At 42.6% G+C, this 19802-nt stretch overlaps 2 protein-coding genes across 3 annotated transcripts in view; one reads left to right on the top strand and one right to left on the bottom strand.

Annotated features, from left to right (window-relative positions):
* Nucleotides 1–378: 378 nt before the first annotated feature.
* ormdl3 (ORMDL sphingolipid biosynthesis regulator 3) lies at nucleotides 379–5916 on the bottom strand. 2 transcript variants are annotated; one of them, XM_029628723.2, is made up of 4 exons: nucleotides 5648–5916; nucleotides 4927–5125; nucleotides 4370–4521; nucleotides 379–3780 (listed from the first exon to the last, which is right to left on the bottom strand). In XM_029628723.2, exons 2-4 carry the CDS (start codon nucleotides 5098–5100, stop codon nucleotides 3645–3647), a joined length of 462 nt encoding a protein of 153 aa, XP_029484583.1. In that variant the 5' UTR covers nucleotides 5101–5125; nucleotides 5648–5916; the 3' UTR covers nucleotides 379–3644. The 2 variants fall into 2 exon arrangements, with proteins under 2 accessions (XP_029484583.1, XP_029484584.1); XM_029628724.2 differs by having other exon boundaries at nucleotides 4927–5128.
* An 11593-nt stretch (nucleotides 5917–17509) lies between these two features.
* Nucleotides 17510–19802, top strand: part of LOC115106460 (proto-oncogene Wnt-3-like) — a 30073-nt gene continuing 27780 nt past the window's right edge. The window contains exon 1 of the mRNA XM_029629225.2: nucleotides 17510–17900. Within this exon, the coding sequence (XP_029485085.1) occupies nucleotides 17581–17900 (320 nt within the window). The 5' untranslated portion in view covers nucleotides 17510–17580. The remainder of the gene's footprint in view (nucleotides 17901–19802) is intronic.

The raw sequence follows: 19802 nt of genomic DNA on the forward strand, positions 1-19802 counted from the left end.
GTTATCACTAATTTATATACAAATATTGAGAAAAAGGTGATACAAAGACAAAACTTTTGTAAATGTATAATTAGATCATAAAACACCGTCGCCAACGGTAGACTCTCAACCTAGAAAGGAATATATAATTCAACAGCATCAGCTATAATTCACAATGCTCTACAATGTATTTGTAAACAGACAGCATTATGCTATGAACAGGGCCCAAGTCACTGTCGTACATATTAATAGATTAGCCAACGACTGCTTTAGTCTACCGACATGGATTGTACTGTAAGAAGGGAGACACTTTCTTCTGGAACAACAAAGAACCTACACTTACGTGGGACACACACACACACACACACACACACATGAATTTCACACGGGAACACAGTGTTCTAAAAACACGTTTTAATGTGATCTTACGTGAAGTTAATGTGATAGCGTGACAACATGGAAAGCAACATGTGACTACATGAAACTACACGTGAAGACGTGGTGGTCCAAAAAGAAACTTTTCACATGACATTTTATGTGAAATCATGTGGTTTTTCTGTAAGGGTACATCTGTAGGTTCAGTGCCAGTCTGTGGCTAGCAAAGCTGGCCAAGTGACACCTGATGACTCACTTTCAGCACTGTCCCTATCACTCTCCCTCAATCAATGTTTAACAAGCTGCTGGCTTTGGCTTCTAATGTTCCAAACACTAATTGGATTCGGGTTGCAATACCCATGGATTACTATCTAAAGTTGTATGACTAGTTTTGTACTAAGTAGGGGTTGAAAGAAAGCACAAGCCTAAGTGTTCAAGATCAACACTAGTGGAAATATTATGCTATTAATAATTAAGGCTCAGCTAATACGGACAGGGTCTAGATTCTAAACCACTTGGCAATGTCCAAGTCTCAGCAGCTTACACAACGCATTTCTGTGGTCCGACTGTTTTGTTGTTTAACCAACCTAAACATTACACTATTCTCATATGTAACAGAAAGACTTGTCTCTACATAAGCTAACAGCTAAACACTACTTTAAATGACCATTTAGAATAGAGGCAAAAACTCCCGCCGAAGGTTTTCATAATGGACGTTTCCTGCTCAACAACTTTAAACATGAGCAGAGTTCTTTGAAGGTAGGATGACTTCGAGGCCTGGGTAGGTTTTTATACACCACGACAAAATACTGCTAAAGGGCGTAAGGCCAACATAAGTTATGTTAATATCGTACATTTGTCAGGAATTGACCAACTGTATTCAGGTGTACTATATGTATTTGAATAACATTGGTACACCCACTGAAGTTACGATCCTCATTCACTGAAACCAAATGCCAGAGATAAGCATGGTATTCTGTGTGGTTGGACTAAACAATGCCTATCATGTACAGGTATTCACTAGAAAGAAACAACTGTTTGCTTGCCCGTAGAACTATGTGTTTTTTCCATGTAGGCCTACTCTTAACAAAACAAAAACACAAAAACTTTAATCCTCATCGTTATAGGTTTTCATTTGTAAAATATATTTACAATAGTCCATCCTCCTTCTGAACTTAAGTGCCAAAAAAGCCCTAAGCTATATTTTTCCTAATCCACTATCAAGCGAGTACCTACAATTTCATAAGACTGTAATGTTGTTACACAATCAAACGAATAAAGTCCTGTGCTCTGTACCAGTCAGATCACACATAAACGTCACATTGCTCCTGTGCAACAGACCTCACACACATTGAAAAACACTCGTGTTCTTTGCTACCTACTGTGCTAACAAACTAGGAAGGCGCACATACTTTGGTTTTTACTTCTAATAAAAAACAATATGCAGTATCTCTAATGTACATTGAAACCCTGTCAGTCATAAGTGTAATTAATAAATCTTCTCTGCACTTGCTAAAATCCACTGAAGCCATTCATATTTGATTATAGTGCATTTTGTGGATATGAAAAGTTATTTTCTCCCTTTCATTGCCAAAATATCCATTGGGGGGTTATCTAAAGCTGTGTGAAAGACTCTGGGAATTCATTTCAAACAAACATTCATCTCAATTATCACAACCTCTCTTCAATCGGAGTAAACTGAGTGTCAGTTCTGAACACAACACTTTGTGCTGCGTAGTTCTCAGTTTCCGTTTCCCCTTTTTAAATACGCTTGTTGTTGTTTGTTGCCATGATGACTCTGCTCAAAGAGTGTAAATACATGCTATGTGGCAAACTCCCGGTATCTATCTGTACTTGGTACCTTATTAAAACACCAACATTACAACATGTCATAACACATTTATAGCCTTTGTATCAACTGAAGGGATAGTTTGAGATTTTGTCAATCAAGCCCTATTTTCTACTTACCCAGTCGGATGAAGTCATGGATACAATTTTTATGTCTCTACGTGCAGTTTGAAGGAAGTCTTTAAGCCCATACCCATCCACTACAATCTATTATTGTTGAATATACAATACTTAGAACAGGGATCATCAACTAGACCCAGCCGCGGGTCGTTTTTTTTCTTGAGCGGATGGTCCGGGGGCCGGAACATAATTACTAATCATTTGTAGACGGCAAATTGACCGCAAGAAGCCCAAACAGATATGTCTGACTAAAACATAATCATTTCACATGTCTCTCTATTATGCGTGGGAATACTTGGGAACAGATTTGTTCAATTGAAATCACTTGGGAGCTGATTTCCTGGTGTTTCTACAGTCTTTTATGTCCTACAATGAAAATCTCAGAAAACTTGAGGGGACAAATAAAACCACCCAAGGGCCAGTTGGGGAACCCTGACTTAGAGTATGCCATATGTATGCACAAATGTTTTCCATGAACATGAATCGCCTAACCTGCTTTTCATCTTCTGCCCTAAGGGTCCCAACTGAAATGTAAATACAACAGATTCACAAAGCTGGAATTAGCTTTGGGGCCTGAGCATGTCTACTGTAGATTAAAGACCGCAATGTGAACAGACCTTAACTCTGGTTCAAATCAGAGCAAGGCAATCTAAATATGGAAATGATCAGATAAAATAAGTGTTGCTTAAACTTTCCAAACTCAGACTGAGTGGTCAAGGGGGGCTAAATATAAACCCTGTGGTCCCTCCTGTCTGACCACTGCAACAGTGCAGAGCAACTCCCGAGCTAACCTTTTCTCTAGCAGTCTGTCCTTTCTTATGAGAGAAAGAGAGGATGAGCCTTGTGAGGACAAGATGCTAAAGAAATGTAGAGTTCTAATTCTAGAGGGTATCCATAACTGAGTGACATAACTTCCAAAATGTCTGAGTCTCACTTTTCTCAGGATCAAACTGCTCCGAGGTTTCTCCTCTCCACATTGTAACTCAATCTCAATTACATATCATACTACTGTATGTCCTCAAAGGCGTCACTTGCAGTGTTCTCTGTGAATGAAATCAAATGGACATAAAAGGAACCACAAATAAACACCACAGCACAGCTTCAATAGGACCACATAGGAGCTCGGACCCAGCCGAGCCCTGTAAGTCAATTCTGTGTTGTTTATCGCCCATAGGTTTCATTTAGCAGAGTGCTCAATAGCCCTGTGAGCCAGAGAGGGGCCATGGATCCCTATGGGCTGGGGGCCAATGCGGCGGGGCCTGATACTCTGTGTTTACAGTCCACAGGGAGATGGAGGAATGGCGGTGTCCTCTTCCGCCCCATCAGTACTTGTTAATGCCAAAGATCCGAACTCCGTGAAGCTGGGGGAGCTTGGGAATGAGCACGGTCATCAGGGAGACCGTGTTGACCACAAAGTGGGCCCGGTCATACTTGGTGTAGAAGCTGGTGAGGATGTAGCTAGGGGGAGAGGGAACAAGTATGAGGAAGAGAAAGAAAGGGTAGGTCAAAGAAAGACTGGAGCTGGGTGAAGGAGGTCATTTAAAAAGGTATTGTCTGGACAACTACAGGTATCTGTTTTTTTGGTCGACAGTTACGTCTTTCCAATTCACAATGCCACATGTGAACTGTTGTGGAGGACTTTTGAAGATCAAAGTGACAAGGACTAAAATAAAATGTAGCGTAAAATGTAAGAGGACGTATCTGCAAATAGATCCATCATGGTTCATTGACCAAGCATTAGTGACAAACCATCTGTCAGCAGTGTCTCTAAATAGAGCCTTCCGCTGACAGCAGGCACCACAGCAGCCCAGACTCCCCACTGCCCAAAGACTGGCTGGACGAGGCTGCTGAAGTCATTAACAAGGACAGCGAGAAAAAAACGGTACTTAAAGAAATTGGCTAATGCTTCACTTCACAGTCCTATCACTACTAAAATACCATTGCAACACATTGCATTAAATTATACTTTATAAAGGACTATAAGTAGTAAACAGACTATTATTTTATAAATAGTCTATAAAGAATAAGGTAGTGTTGATGTCCTTACAGGACGATAGGAGTGATGGTGAGGAACTTGCGTGAGGCAGTGAACTGTACACCATAGTCCATCTGCTCCCAGTATGTGTAGAAGCGAGCCTTGCTCTGGTCCGGAGTTTCAAACGGGGTTCCTTTCACCAAGTGTAACAACAGGTACATGCACTGCAACACACACACACACACACAGAATAGTCAGTCAGGAAAGCTGTTATATAAAACATTGTACGGGTTAAAGAGATACTGTGAAATTGTCAGTAGCCTAGAACCGCAAATCGATTTAGTTTGGAAAAGGATGTGGAAGCTGATCTGTTCTGTGACTTTTCATAGCAATGAAAATGCCACAAAAAGAGACAAACGTTCCAGACTGCCCCATGGACTATTGCTTTTATTCACTTTCACTCAGCACACTCCTAGTGACTGTGCAGACTGCAGAGTAGTTTGCTTATGGAGACTACCATTGTGTGCAATAACAGTGACTGGACCATCCACCTACAGTACTTATGTTATACAGTGGGTGAGATGCACTGGTGGCCCTAGGCATAGCCTACTAAGGTGCCTACTACCCACCAGGTTGTGTATGAGGTTGGTGAGCGTCCAGACCACAGGCACACTGGCGAAGGGGATGCTGAGCAGGATGACATGCAGCAGGCCGATGCCCAGGAGGTAGGAGAGCCAGATGCCCCGGCTGTTCATTACCCGTGTGTTGGGGTTCACCTCGCTGTGTGCCGTGCCCACGTTCATGATGTCACGTTACCACGCTCCTCGTCTACTTGGGGTCAACGTTGAGTGGTGGGAACAGAAGGGTGTGTGTAATTCCTTAGGTATGCCAGCAATTACGAATGATGCAAGCAATGCGACTAAGCTACAGCTTGACTATTCCATCCATGCACTGTTCATTATTAGACCCTATTGGGAGGGGGTGGAGTCCCTAGATAGGCTAAATTTAGTTGGAATGTGGTGCTGAACTAGGTTTTGTGTAACTTTGAGGAGGGGGAGTCTTGCAGAAATGTAGCAGAAAGTCGATTAGTTTTGGTCACACAGTATATTGGATACTCTTTAAGCACCAAAAATAGTAATTAAATAGCTATGAGAATTACAACATAGTCATGACCCAGCATGTAGTGTAGGCTGATTCAACTCACATTCTTTCAGTTCTTCCAGAACTTTCCATTATTCAATTGAAATATGACATTATGATCTACGATATTGCATCATGCACTAGGACTACTGTATTCCAATATTAATAATAAGTAAATAAAGTAGCCAAATCAAACAAGATAATACTTACAGGAGAAAATGGCTTCAATCGCACTTTTAGCTTCAGTCCGTTATATCGCTGTTTTCCTCTTATTCACTATCGCCTTCTCTGGTTAGGTAATTGGCATCAATAGGTCAGACTGCTATATCGTTTCGATTAGTCATTCATTCAAATACCTTCTTATTGCTTTCTTATGCAATGTTATTCAAGTATTCTTCAGTTTATAGCCCGACATTCAGGCTAAACAATTCCACTTCCACTACCAGCCAGCAATTCATGTAGAACGTCATCATTTTCAGAGCTCCACATTTGGACGTTTTTTTTATTTTTTTTATCGCTCTTAGCACTGATTGGTGTCTTTACATCACATGGGTAAAATTGACCAATTCAAATGGAATGCGTTGAAAACGTCACAGGAACAGGAGGGCGAGGGCACTTTTCATGGGTGCAGAAAGGCACATTTTGAAAATAAGTGTTACATTTCAAGCATTATAAATTACTATTATCAGTAGGTCAACCTTTGATATCAAAACGAATGGTATAGAGCTTGATTTTTATTGTACACAAATCACCAAGTATTCACTGATAAATTAGATAGTAATTGGTCATTACACAGTAATAACCATTTCATATATTATTTGTTTCTTAGGAATTAATCAAATAGAGCACCACAGGCACCATTTGCTTCTGCATCTGCATTGCTAGCTCTTTGGTGTTCTGAGTATCTGTATAACACTTTGTGACAACTACTGATCAGAAAAATGGCGCCGACAGAGAGGGCTGCCTCGCTTCTAGTCCTTAGGAAACTCTGCAGTATTTTGTTTTTTTTATGTATTATTTCTTACATTGTTCACCCAGAAAATCTTAAGTGTTATTACATACAGTCAGGATTATTTTGTTACAAGCATTTTGTTACACTCACAATAAGGGGAAAGGGGGATACCTAGTCAGTTGTACAACTGAATACATTCAACTGAAATGTGTCTTCCGCATATAACCCAACCCCTCTGAATCAGAGAGGTGTGGGGGGCTGCCTTAATTAACATCTTTGGCGCCCGGGGAACAGTGGATGAACTGCCTTGCTCAGGGGCAGAACAACAGATTTTTACCTCTGCTAACCATGTGTATGTGACCAATAAAATTAGATTTGATTTGATGTAAAAAAAAAAGGGCTTAATAAAATACATTTCATTTGGTAAGCTACCAACATAGTTACCAATTGAGTTAAATTCTTTGATGTAAGAAAAGTAGGCCTACCTAACATGTTATCAAGTACACTACATGACCAATAGTATGTGGACACCTGGTCGGTGAACATCTCATTCCAAAATCATGGGCATTAATATGGAGTTGGTCCCCCCTTCACTATTCTGGGAAGGCTTTCCACTAGATGTTGGAACATTGCTGTGGGGACTTGTGGCTTCCATTCAGCCACAAGATCATTAGTGAGGTCGGGCATCCCAAAGGTGTTCGATGGGGTTGAGGTCAGGGCTCTGTGCAGGACAGTCAAGTTCTTCCAAACCGATCTGAACAAACCATTGCTGTATGAACTTCACTTAGTGCAAGGGGGCATTGTCATGCTGAAACAGGAAAGGGCCTTGCCCAAACTGTTGCCACAAAGTTGGAAGCACAGAATCGTCTAGAATGTCATTGTATGCTGTAGCGTTAAGATGTCCCTTCACTGCAACTAAGGGGCCTAGTCTGAACCATGAAAAACAGCCCCAGACCATTATTCCTCCTCCACCAAACTTCACAGTTGGCGCTATGCATTGGAGAAGATAGTGTTCTCCTGGCATCCGCCAAACCCAGATTAGGTTGGTGGAGCGTGATTCATCACTCCAGAGAACGCGTTTCCACTGCTCCAGATTTCAATGGTGGCGAGCTTTACATCACTCCAGCCGACTCTTGGCATTGTGCATCGTGATCTTAGGCTAGTTTGCAGCTGCTCGGCCATGAAAACCCATTTCATGAAGCGGTCGATGACCAGTTCTTGTGCTGAAGTTGCTTCCAGAGGCAGTTTGGAAATAGGTGGTGAGTGTTGCAACCGAGGACAGACGATGTTTACGCACTATGCGCTTCAGCACTCGGCGGTCCCGTTCTGTGAGCTTGTGTGGCCTACCACTTCACAGCTGAGCCGCTATTGCTCAGAGACGTTTCAACTTCACAATAACAGCACTTACAGTTGACCGGGGAAGCTCTAGTAGGGGAGAAAATCGACAGACGTGTTGGCATCCTATGATAGATTTTTTTATTTAAATTTTAAATGTAAAAACTTTTTTTTAGAAAAGGCTGTTGTGCAGCAACTCACTGCCTTCCTGAAGACAAACAATGTATACGAAATGCTTCAGTCTGGTTTTAGACCCCATCATAGCGCTGAGACTGCACTTGTGAAGGTGGTAAATTACATTTTAATGGCATCAGACCGAGGCTCTGCATCTGTCCTTGTGCTCCTAGACCTTAGTGCTGCTTTTGATACCATCGATCACCACATTCTTTTGGAGAGATTGGAAACCCAAATTGGACTACACATACAAGTTCTGGCCTGGTTTAGATCTTATCTGTCGGAAAGATATCAGTTTGTCTCTGTGAATGGTTTGTCCTCTGACAAATCAACTGTACATTTCGATGTTCCTCAAGGTTTAGGACCACTATTGTTTTCACTATATATTTTACCTCTTGGGGATGTCATTCGAAAACATGATGTTAACTTTCACTGCTATGCGGATGACACACAGCTGTACATTTCAATGAAACATGGTGAAGCCCCAAAATTGCCCTCGCTAGAAGCCTGTGTTTCAGACATAAGGAAGTGGATGGCTGCAAACGTTATACTTTTAAACTCGGACAAAACAGAGATAATTGTTCTAGGTGCCAAGAAACAAAGAGATCTTCTGTTGAATCTGACAATTAATCTTAATGGTTGTACAGTCGTCTCAAATAAAACTGTGAAGGACCTCGGCGTTACTCTGGACCCTGATCTCTCTTTTGACGAACATATCAAGACTGTTTCAAGGACTGCTTTTTTCCATCTACGTAACATTGCAAAAATCAGAAACTTTTTGTCCAAAAATGAATCCATGCTTTAGACTACTGCAATGCTCTACTTTCCGGCTACCTGGATAAAGCACTAAATAAACTTCAGTTAGTGCTAAATACGGCTGATAGAATCCTGACTAGAACCAAAACATTTTATCATATTACTCCAGTGCTAGCCTCCCTACACTGGCTTCCTGTCAAGGCAAGGGCTGATTTCAAGGTTTTACTGCTAACCTACAAAGCATTACATGGGATTGCTCCTACCTATCTCTGATTTGGTCCTGCCGTACATACCTACACGTACGCTACGGTCACAAGACATAGGCCTCCTAATTGTCCCTAGAATTTCTAAGCAAACAGCTGGAGGCAGGGCTTTCTCCTATAGAGTTCAATTTTTATGGAATGGTCTGCCTACCCATGTGAGAGACGCAAACTCGGTCTCAACCGTTAATTCTTTACTCATCTCATCTCTTCAGTGGGTCATATGATTGAGTGTAGTCTGGCCCAGGAGTGTGAAGGTGAACGGAAAGGCTCTGGAGCAACGAACAGCCCTTGCTGTCTCTGCCTGGCCGGTTCCCCTCTTTCCACTGGGATTCTCTGCCTCTAACCCTATTACAGGGGCTGAGTCACTGGCTTACTGGTGCTCTTTCAAGCCGTCCCTTGGAGGGGTGCGTCACTTGAGTGGGTTGAGTAACTGGGTTGGCGCCCACCCTTGGGTTGTGCCGTGGCGGAGATCTTTGTGGGCTATACTCGGCCTTGTCTCAGGATGGTAGTTGGTGGTTGAAGATATCCCTCTAGTGGTGTGGGGGCTGTGCTTTGCTTTGGCAAAGTGGGTGGGGTTATATCCTTCCTGTTTGGCCCTGTCCGGGGGTGTCATTGGATGGGGCCACAGAGTCTCCTGACCCCTCCTGTCTCAGCCACCAGTATTTATGCTGCAGTAGTTTATGTGTCGGGGGGCAAGGGTCAGTTTGTTATATCTGGAGTACTTCTCCTGTCCTATCCGGTGTCCTGTGTGAATTTAAGTATGCTCTCTCTAATTCTCTATTTTTCTCTCTCTCGGAAGACCTGAGCCCTAGGACCATTCCTCAGGACTACCTGGCAGGATGACTCCTTGCTGTCCCCAGTCCACCTGGCCGTGCTGCTGCTCCAGTTTCAACTGTTCTGCCTGTGATTATTATTATTTGACCATGCTGGTCATTTATGAACATTTGAACATCTTGGCCATGTTCTGTTATAATCTCCACCCAGCAGTAGGCCATTCTACTGCCAATGTTTGTCTATGGAGATTGCATGGCTGTGTGCTCGAGTTTATACACCTGTCAGCAATGGGTGTGGCTGAAATAGCCAAATCCACTCATTTGAAGGGGTGTCCACATGCTTTTGTATATAAAGTGTATAATATGTAGCCTACATGTGTAACTGCCTTTTCATATTGATATTAAATAGATAGATGAATACTAATGGAAAAAGTAGGCCAACAGTAAAATAGTTGTGTTACAAAATAGATATTTTTGCCAAATTGCACAGTTTGATCAAAACAAATAGTCTAGCTCTTTAGAGAACTCTGACGTCCTTCCAATCATAATTTGATATTTGTGCACAAAAGAAGGCCATTGACTCCTATATCTGGTGGGACAGTGGAGGCTCCTCTAGGCTAGAAGCAGTGAGAATGATTGACGAGGTTGATGCCTGAGACTCCCAAATCAAAGAAGATCAAGAGTGTCATGTTCTAGATCCTCAGATAAGTCCAAACACTAATTTAGGGAACACCGTTCCCTAAAGCTAAAGGGGTCAGCTATGTTCCATTTAACTGGGTGGTTATGTGATACCCACTGTTTTCTAAGGATACCCCAGAATTGAGTGGCATTAAACAGGTTTGGCCAGCTGACAAGGTATTATCTCATGGTCATAGCTCTGGGTGGTGTGTTAAGAGATGTAAACTTAGATCTACCGTCACATGCAAATACAGAACAATGCTTTGAGATCCCAGCTGGCATTGGAAACAATGAGAAAAACCATAACAGCGCCGAAGACTCCTATCAAGTCATGGCCATATCATAATAGCTATACTTTTGTCATGGTTATCAAAGCTAAGTAAATTATAATATATATATTTTGGGGGGGGTACTTTTTACCCCCTTTTTGTGATATCCAATTGGTAGTTAAAGTCTTGTCTATTCGCTGCAACTCCCTTACAGACTCGGGAGAGGCGAATGTCAAGGGCCATGCGTCAACTGACACAGTGCTCGCTTAACCGGGAAGCCAGCCGCACAACTGGCAACAGTATTCAGCTTGCAGGTGCCCAGCCCGCCACAAGAAGTCATTAGAGCACAATGGGACAAGGACATTATTTACTGCTGCCTTAAAACTATTTGTTATTTTTATCTCTTACTTTTTTGGGGGGTATTTTCTTAATTAAAACTGCATTGTTGGTTAAGGGCTTAGGAAGGAAGGGCGTATTCAATATATATTTTCAATGCCTGGGGGAGAAGGAGCAAGGTATTGCTTGTTTGTATAAATCAACCTTATCGTTATAATTTGATAATGTGTTTCTTGTACATGCTACGATTTTGACTTATGCATCTAATTTGTCAAATATAATATCCATAATAATCCATAATAGTTCTCAGAAGTGACAACGTTCTCGTCATGAAACATTTCTAAACTTCCTTATACATTAAGGAATCCTTAATGTATAATGTAATATGTAGGCTGAAGCATGGGCCTAGATCTTCAGCCCACTGTGGATATCTTCCATGTTTTATTGTAAAGCTACAGTACAATAAACTCAGTCTGACGTGGGTGGAAATGTGATCCCTGGCCTATAACAACTCTGGCTACCTTGGTGGATGATCAAATTGAAGCTTCAAAGTCCTTGTGGTCTTTTTTCCTCTTCCATCTCTTTTTCTTAACACACGTTTAATAGTTGTTCAGATGTGTTCTGGAGCAGATTACATTTCTATACTCTCTGGTCCCTCGAGGCTCTCCCAGTGAGGCTTTACAATGTAACATGTTAATAGGACAGCTTTTAATGACGAGATACCGTTCATGCTTAGATTCACTTTTGGCATTATTGTCTCTCTTACTCTCTAGGGCCTTCGTTTCTGTAACATAAACACAATTTTGCCCACTCCGATTCAAGGCTAGAACTACTTTGTTTTTTTTTCTAGTGGTTCTAATGCATCTGACCTGATGTGTATTTTGATAGTGTTTCTATTTCCCTTTTGAATGTATTGTGTTGTTTACTAGGTGTTTTCCAATTCATTTGGCCTATTGGCTGTTCCGTGACCACTCCCTCTTCAATCGGGGTTGATTGGAAAATGCTTTGATCAAAAGAAAATACATTGTACAAGCAGGGGCGCAACTTTGGTTTTAGAAGTGGAGGGGACCTCTTTTTTTAAATATATATTTTTTTCACATCCAGTCGGATAAACACTCCAAATAGCCTACCAGACCACTTGGAGGCGTCTGCATGGTCCTAAAGCAAACCTTTGCCTCGTTTAGGATCACATTCCAATGATAAATCTGGGGGGGTGTCAAAAATGCAATTTCAGAATGTGGGCAGCAGTGAAAGTTGCGCCCCTGTTGTACAGTATCATTCTAATTTTGTGCTACCTTATGTAGGCCATGCAGATGAAACACATCAAATTTTAAAATCTTTGTTCCATAGAACATGCCATACAAATGAAGGCATTTCAATTAATTATATGAAGAGTGCCTTGGTTCACCTTCTTTTTTACCAAAGAGCACCTTCTATTTACAAAGACATACTATTGTGGGTCTAGCAGCGCTTCCCTTCCTTCTATTTTCTACATGGCCAATTTTGACTTTGCAGCTGGCCTATCTAAGGAGATATCGCTCAATTCTGCCTTAAGGACAAGAATCCTGACAATAAACATTAACTAGCCCCTAAGAATCCCATGTGACCAGTAGATGTCACCATCCTCACATTTCCAACTGGTCGCTTCCCCCCTCTGGGATTATTCTGACTGAGAGTGAATGGTACACCTGCAGTGAGAACCAATTGAACATGTAGTCAAGCTAAATGTGAAAGTGGACAGGACAGGTATGTTGGACATTGGTCATAAGACGTATGATAATGGAACAGAAAGGCATGATGTTGGGTAGTATATGCTCATTGTTCATGCAGTCCATTATACAATGTCTCTGCCCAAATCTGCATTCTGTCACCCTCTGCCAAAATACAATTTAAATCAATCCCTTGTTATTTGAATTGTAAAACTAGCCATACATAGACATTTTTAGTTAAAGCAAAACTAAGGTTGGTCACTACAAGATGGAAGGACACATTTGCTATTGGCTCGGAGATGTGGCATCACCTTGAAATACAACACGACACTGTTACTGGAGTACTATAACTTCCAACACTGACTTCCCATCAACCTTTGAATTCAGCAGCACATTTGTATTGATTCAAGATAACATTGCATTTCACTAACAAATGCTACAGTGCTAGCTATAGTTTCTTTTCACTGACTGGGAAGGCATATAGTGCTGACATTGGAGAAGGAGAGGACTTGTGACCCGTGCTGGGAGAATGCTGCTAGCTATCGGTGCTGGAAGTCTGTCGCAGGGAGTCCATTATTGGCCCTGGAGGAAGCTGGGGATTAGAACACCAAAGAATTTCAATAAAATAAGTGTCTGTTTGGGGGGGGCGCTTGGGAGCGGGTGCAGGGGGTGGGCTCCCTCATTGTCCCATCAGTGACTGAGAGCGAGAAGAGGGGAGTGGGAGAAGCATTGTGTTTGCAGAGCCCTCTGAAGGTGGTGGTTATTAGGGGGGATGGCAAGAGGGCTGGCTGTTGACTTTGTCTTGAAGAGTGTGAACAAAGTCGCTGGTACATAGCCCCTCTTCTCTCTCGTCTCTGTTCTCTCTCTCTGTTCTCAGACCACCTTGTTTACGAGTGCCATGAATACTGCCCCTCCACTCTGAGACCCCCGCCACCCCCAAACCTGCACGGCGGCTCATTGTGGGGCTTAAGTGCCCTTTAATTAGGCTTGGGCTCAATGTCCGACTGAAGACCGCCAGCCGAGGGTTTAAGGCTCTTCCCTCCCAGTGTGACAGTGGCTTGGCCTTCCACACCAACAGGGGATCCTGCTGCATAGCTAAAGGATGAAGTGTTTGCTGCTCTAATGAAAAAGGTTTGTTTGGGGGAGAGTTCTTGTCGCTCTTTGTCCCCAGCTTACAAAAATCCTTGACAAAGGCTGCAGCGATATTATCCAAATGCTCCCATTTCCAGGACACGTTAGCATTATAGCGTTCGGGAGATCCAGAGCAGATGGATGAGGATGTAGTCTCTGGATACAGAGAGGCCTACTGGTAGAGTGCGCCAGACATTCATGACAGCATACAACACAAGATGTATTTCCGCTGCAGATGGGACACATCTGCAACATCGTTGCATTGTCCTGGAGTGAAACAAAAAAACTGTGAGACATTGAATTGTATCTCTGTCAAACACATGTAGAGGCACAGGTGCATGCACACGAACACAAGCAACACACACAAACACACACCATTGTTATTGTGATGGAGCGCATTTCATTATCATATCAGGGCAAGACACAGGACTCCAAGTATGACAGGGGGAGACGGGCATTGAGAACTGACTGAACTGCGCTGGCTAAATGAGTAATTTCTGGAAACCCCATTGTGTCAGGAGCTTACAGAGTTAGGGATTTGAAAGAAAGAGACAGAGGAAGGAGAGAAAATGGGAGCGAATGAAATAAACAAAGACAGAAAGATGGTCTAAGAAAGAACTAATGAAAGAAAATAAGTGTGTGAGGGGAGGGCGGAGTTGGGCGTGTTCAGAAACTTTTTCGCTACTGCCCAGTGTGTGTAGACACCCTCCTAATCCTGGTTTTATTGGCTGCCTGTGTCCGGCCACATTGGTCGGATTGAGTGGGAGTGGGCGGGAGGCGGGGGGCTGAACACATGTCCTCCTTTGTAGTAATACGCTGATCAGGCCTGAGAAAGAGCCGGACTTGGTTACAGCCTTTCTCAGGTCACCGTAGAAACCAGCACAGCAGGGGTCCTCTATGTGTGCCCCCCCTCCTGGGCATATACTGATACAAGTACATAGTCTCTCTCTCACTTACACACAAATGCTTGAGGACGAGCACACGCATGCACAAGAATAGACACGCACACATGTTTTATGTCACTATTGAGTTTTTGACATACATCCATACCTTACGTATTTAACAAACAAAGATTAAACAAGTTCTGATGTTTCACAGAATAGCCTACTTCTCAGGCTGTCATGAGTCATCTTCAGAGAGAGATATAGATACATATGGTATCAGACAGACTACAGACGTAGCATCTTAATTTGATCACCCTGTTGCTGGATAATTTTAATAATTTTAACTTGTAGTGTATTTGTGGTTTAAAAAGGCTTCGGAAGTTTGTAATTTTCCCTTATGAAAAATGGCTCAATCCCTACAAAAATTACAATTCATTATAATCCACATAATAATGAGCATTTTCTGTTGCTGCAGGAGTACCTACCTGCTGTAATAAACTGGCTCAAATTAAGATCCTACATCTGCACAATGGAAACTCTCCATGGGTCACAGTTCAGGACCAGGTTTCATAGAGTTGTAGATTCTAACTGTAAATTTCCAGACAGTTTATCACATTGTGGCTTTGACCTGCAGGGAAACGTGGTTTCAATGTTGTTCAGATGCAGACCGCAGACCATTCCATCGCCTCCGATCGTAAATTGCGCACTTGTCACATTCCCCATCCATCCATCGTTGGCCCCGCGAAGCGTCGATCACTCCTCAAGAATGCTGAGCTCGGCACATTTTCAAACTCGTTCACAGGACAATGTCTGTGATCGAAAGCAGACCTTAGTTCCTTGTCGTGAGCCTCACAGATACATACCCCATCTTGACGGGTACGTATACAAGGCCGTATGTCATTAATGTCAATATGATTCTAACATTTTTTTGTGGATAGTGACTGATGTTTTCTTTTCTCAAGCCAGGCGATATTTGGTCCCAAAGTGCATCGGTCACAGCTTCTTTGTTGTGGGGGAAGAAAACAGGAGGAGAGCGAGGAGTGTATTCTGTGACTGACCTCTAGGCTGGGGTCAGTGGGCTCTGTCCCTGTGGTAGGTAGGCAGCTCTCCCCTCCAGAGGGCACACTCCCAGCCCCTACTGTGAAACCTTTCAGCCCCTTCCTTCAGCCCCTCCGGCACTCACTCCCTCCTGCCCTGGGGTAGAGCATGACCACCACCACCCCCAGGCAGCACATCAGTTGTCACCAGACAAACCTTACCCTGGGGTACATTTCATAGCCACACCAGAGAAGACGAGAGAGCTTTGATTGGTGGTAACCAATAGGGTTTATTTTAGGGATGTTGAGAGGTAGTAGTATAAATGAGGTTTGGATGAAGGGCCAACATGATCCTCATGGGTACTGCATGCAGAACATTAAAGCCGTGACCAATTCCTCTTTGAGGCACCTGTGCCACTATGTCTACATCAGTCCAAAAGCTACAACAGATCATCAAGGAAATCATTTAGACAAGTTTAGTCAATTAATAATGTTTCTCAAAAGGATGATGACTTCAGTGAATAGCTGTGTGTCTTGTACGAAATATAACGGTTGAAGAAATCTCACGGTAAATCACTTTTAAATAACTCAGATTGATCTTGTTTTGACTCAGGCGTGATGTCACGGCATTGTGCAGTGTTTCTGTTAGAAAGAAAACACCATCTGAACACACAGAATCATAAGAACATAGAGGAACCACTAAGAGACATCATTCTCTAAACACACGATGCAACACACTGGCAAAACTCTAATAACAAGCTGTTCAACCCGAGAATAGATTTTCTCTCTATAGGGGAAACATAAGAAATGTATCAATTTCTGCTAACGTACTGCAGTCTTTTCATGGGTTAATTTATGTTTTTGCTGTTGTGGTACAGTACATCAATATGCCTTTGTTGAAAATAAAACGTTTCCCTAAGTCTTGATATAAATAAAAGAGCATTTAACCCCGTGACTCAACAAAAGTGTGAAGTTTGTAATGGTCACAAATCAGTTTCCAAACATCTAAATTGACTTTGGGTTAGTTCTAGAAATAGTGCCCCCTTCTCCCTCCTCTCTCTCCGACTACTGCCTGCCCCACAGCCCATCAAAATGACAATGGTATTGATGTAAAATGTGTCACCTTTGGCCCACCTCAGCATATAAACTTACGTGACTGGCTCGACCACCACGTTTTATGGCTTTATTGTGTCTCCTTTTATGTCCTCTTGTCGGTGTGGGAGGACAACAATTTAGAAAATCCACTGTAAATGTCTCCCTGTGTGCGTGACAGAGAAAGGGTGTGTGGATGCACTGTATGCACATATATCCGGATCAATTAGTCAGGGCACAACCCCTTAAAAATGGAGTCAACACTTCCTCCCCCGTATGCCCTCCTCTCTGTTGTCAATCCCAAAGCCTCCACGAAGAGGCAGGCCTTACATCCTTTCACCTATCCTCAGCCACTTTAGGGAGTGCTTGCTTTGAATTATCATGGATGAAATAGATTGAATAAGAACTCTACCTTTTTCCTCTGTCCCTCCCTATACCTCCCCTCTCATTTTCCCTCCCTCTCGCCCTCCCTCTTTCTCTCTCCTTTTTTTTCACATTACCAGGGGGTGGTGTGTGATTGACAGATGGGAACAAATATTTTTTTTCGTAACCTAAGGCCATCCTCTGTGATTGGCTTGCCAGCTGACATCTCCAAACCTCGCTCACCCCCCCCCCCCCCCCTTAATATTGGGCCTGTGGATGAGGCATCCTGAGGGAGAAAAAAAGTGGAGAGAAAAAGATATCTACCTTAGGAAAGAACCTCAGAGAGGGAGGGAAGGAGAGGACGGGTAGGAGCGTGTGTGTGCGTTTGTGTATGTGTGAGAGAGAGACTTACTCTCTTAACTACAAGGAGCCAGACACACTTCCCTGGCCCGACTCAAAGAAGGGGGAAAACAGGAGTTTTTTTTTTGTTGCTTCAATTTCATTTAAATTCCCCTCCCTCAACAATCAAGCTTTTGCTAAAGCTTCTCCTCCAGGAAGCCTGTTCTTCATTCCCCATTGGACATTCTATGTATTGATCCATTTCCACTCCTATCACCACAAGGCATACCTCATGGATTTGTACCTGATTGGATATATGATGTGTGTGTGGTTGTCCAGCTGGCGGGTGCTTGGAGGTTATCCCATCTGGTGGTGAGTACAATCTAGAGTTTCAGCATCAAATCCTAGAGCTGCTATAGACTTTTGGTCAATGATCATTTTTAGAGGGCAGAATACAGTGCACTTTCAGTTGACTGCGTGGAAAAATGTTCTCCAGCCCAGTCCAAAAGAATCTTAACCTCAAACACTGGTGTAACGGAAAAGGCTTGCCGTTCTTTTCCTCTTCACTAAGGTCCATTTATCTTATTAGATAAATGTTGTGATGCTAAGGAGGTTGGAATTATAGTTTTGAACATGAAGCTTATTCAATATCTATAGGGATTTTTTAAAAGGAGCCTATGGATGGCATGTCTATGTAAATTGTCTCTGAATATTGGCCTGGAGCGTTTTTAAATAGCGGTTGGAATTAGTGTAATTATTGGTTTAGATAATGTCTCCATCCTCCAAGGACAATGACAACATTGAACATCTTCAGGACAAACTAAAATTGTATAAACTCAACCATACATTTTGTGAGTCCAAATGTATAAGTACTTAGTTGATTTTGTTAAATAAAACTATACTTTTATATTTGGAGTCATACAATCAGGACCTTTTAAGTCAGCGTCATTTTGTTTTGTTTTGCCATTGTGGGTCCATATTCTACATTCTGGCCGTCGGCCCCCAATCATGCCGTGTAACTCTTCATTGTTAACTGAATGTTCTTCATTGGTTTTGTTTCGAGGGAGTTATTCACAAAAAGTGTTAACTGTTTAGTACCATCAATAGTGTTTGAAATGACTTAAAGCCCTCTCATTTTGAAATTCTCCAAATCAATGAAATCAACAAATTTGTGAGACTGCCACAGTGTCAGATCTAATTGATACACAAATGGTTATAATACATTTTTTAATATACTTCAAATAAACAATAATTAAGCATATACTTTGCCATTGAATTAGTAATTGCAATATTTCCGAGGTCTATGGGAGTTTGTTAGTGTCATGATACAATCAGGTTATGCTCTGTAGGGCTTTACGTGTCTTTGTTGAAATATTCCAGAACCCGTTTGGCACCCTCACGTGAAATGTAGAGGATCATCTCATTACAAATTCAGCTTTATGCATCTGACCTCATAGGCCTTGCTCTTTTGTAACATCAAGTATTTTATTTTGGAGATATTTGTGAGTAGGTGTATGACAAAGCTTCTTTGGATCCCGACACAATACTTGTCAGAGCTACTGCACTTTTAGTAGCCCAGTTAGCATGTGGTCCCACAGCGGTCCTGCCCAAACCACCAGCATCTTCTGGTTTCATTTACAGAGAGGGGAGCTGCCAAAGACACAGGCCACAGGGATGAAGTGTTAATGGCAGGACGACTTTACACCCACTCCCTTGATTCAGCACACAACATAACAAAGACAGCAGGATTCTCTGTCTGAATTACCTGCAGCTGTTCTCTGCTCAAGGAGCTTACATGACACTGGTGTAATGTTCAGCTCCGGACAATGCGCACCACCTTTGATTTGGATAACTCATTTGAAGTGGAGGGTGGGGGAGGTGGAGAGGGAGAAAAGATGAAATGGCCTTGTATAGCTTCAGGTGGTCAGACAGGTGCTGAGGAATGGATGTCATGGGGCGCTGTCACTGTCGTCGTGGAGCGTTGTCGAGCAAATCCAAGAGCGGATAAAACAACGAGATGGGTACGTGGTGCGTCAAGGGAGAGGGTGCTAAGTTTCAGCGAGCCAGGGCTCCTTTCAGCTTCAGGGCGATGACTTGGTCGTAAATTCTCCAGCCGAGTGGGGAAGGGAGGAGAGAAGGAGTTTTGACTGCACCATGCTTGGCAGCCAGTCACACAATCACAAGATGGGGTGTCGAAAACAAAACAGAGCATAAATAACTCTGGAGATGTACATATGCACAGAGGAAGAGGTGATAGAGTGAAATAGCTAGCTA

Source organism: Oncorhynchus nerka, linkage group LG23 (assembly GCF_034236695.1).
Source record: "Oncorhynchus nerka isolate Pitt River linkage group LG23, Oner_Uvic_2.0, whole genome shotgun sequence".
Taxonomy (NCBI): domain Eukaryota; kingdom Metazoa; phylum Chordata; class Actinopteri; order Salmoniformes; family Salmonidae; genus Oncorhynchus; species Oncorhynchus nerka.

Bases quoted from the DNA above. Each gene is read 5' to 3' on its own strand.
- ormdl3 (XM_029628723.2), bottom strand. From the start codon at position 5,100: ATGAACGTGGGCACGGCACACAGCGAGGTGAACCCCAACACACGGGTA. The intron at 4,522-4,926 runs GTGGGTAGTAGG...TGTGTGTTGCAG, and splicing joins CCAACCTCATACACAACCTG to TGCATGTACCTGTTGTTACA. The intron at 3,781-4,369 runs GTAAGGACATCA...CTCTCCCCCTAG, and splicing joins ACCATCACTCCTATCGTCCT to CTACATCCTCACCAGCTTCT.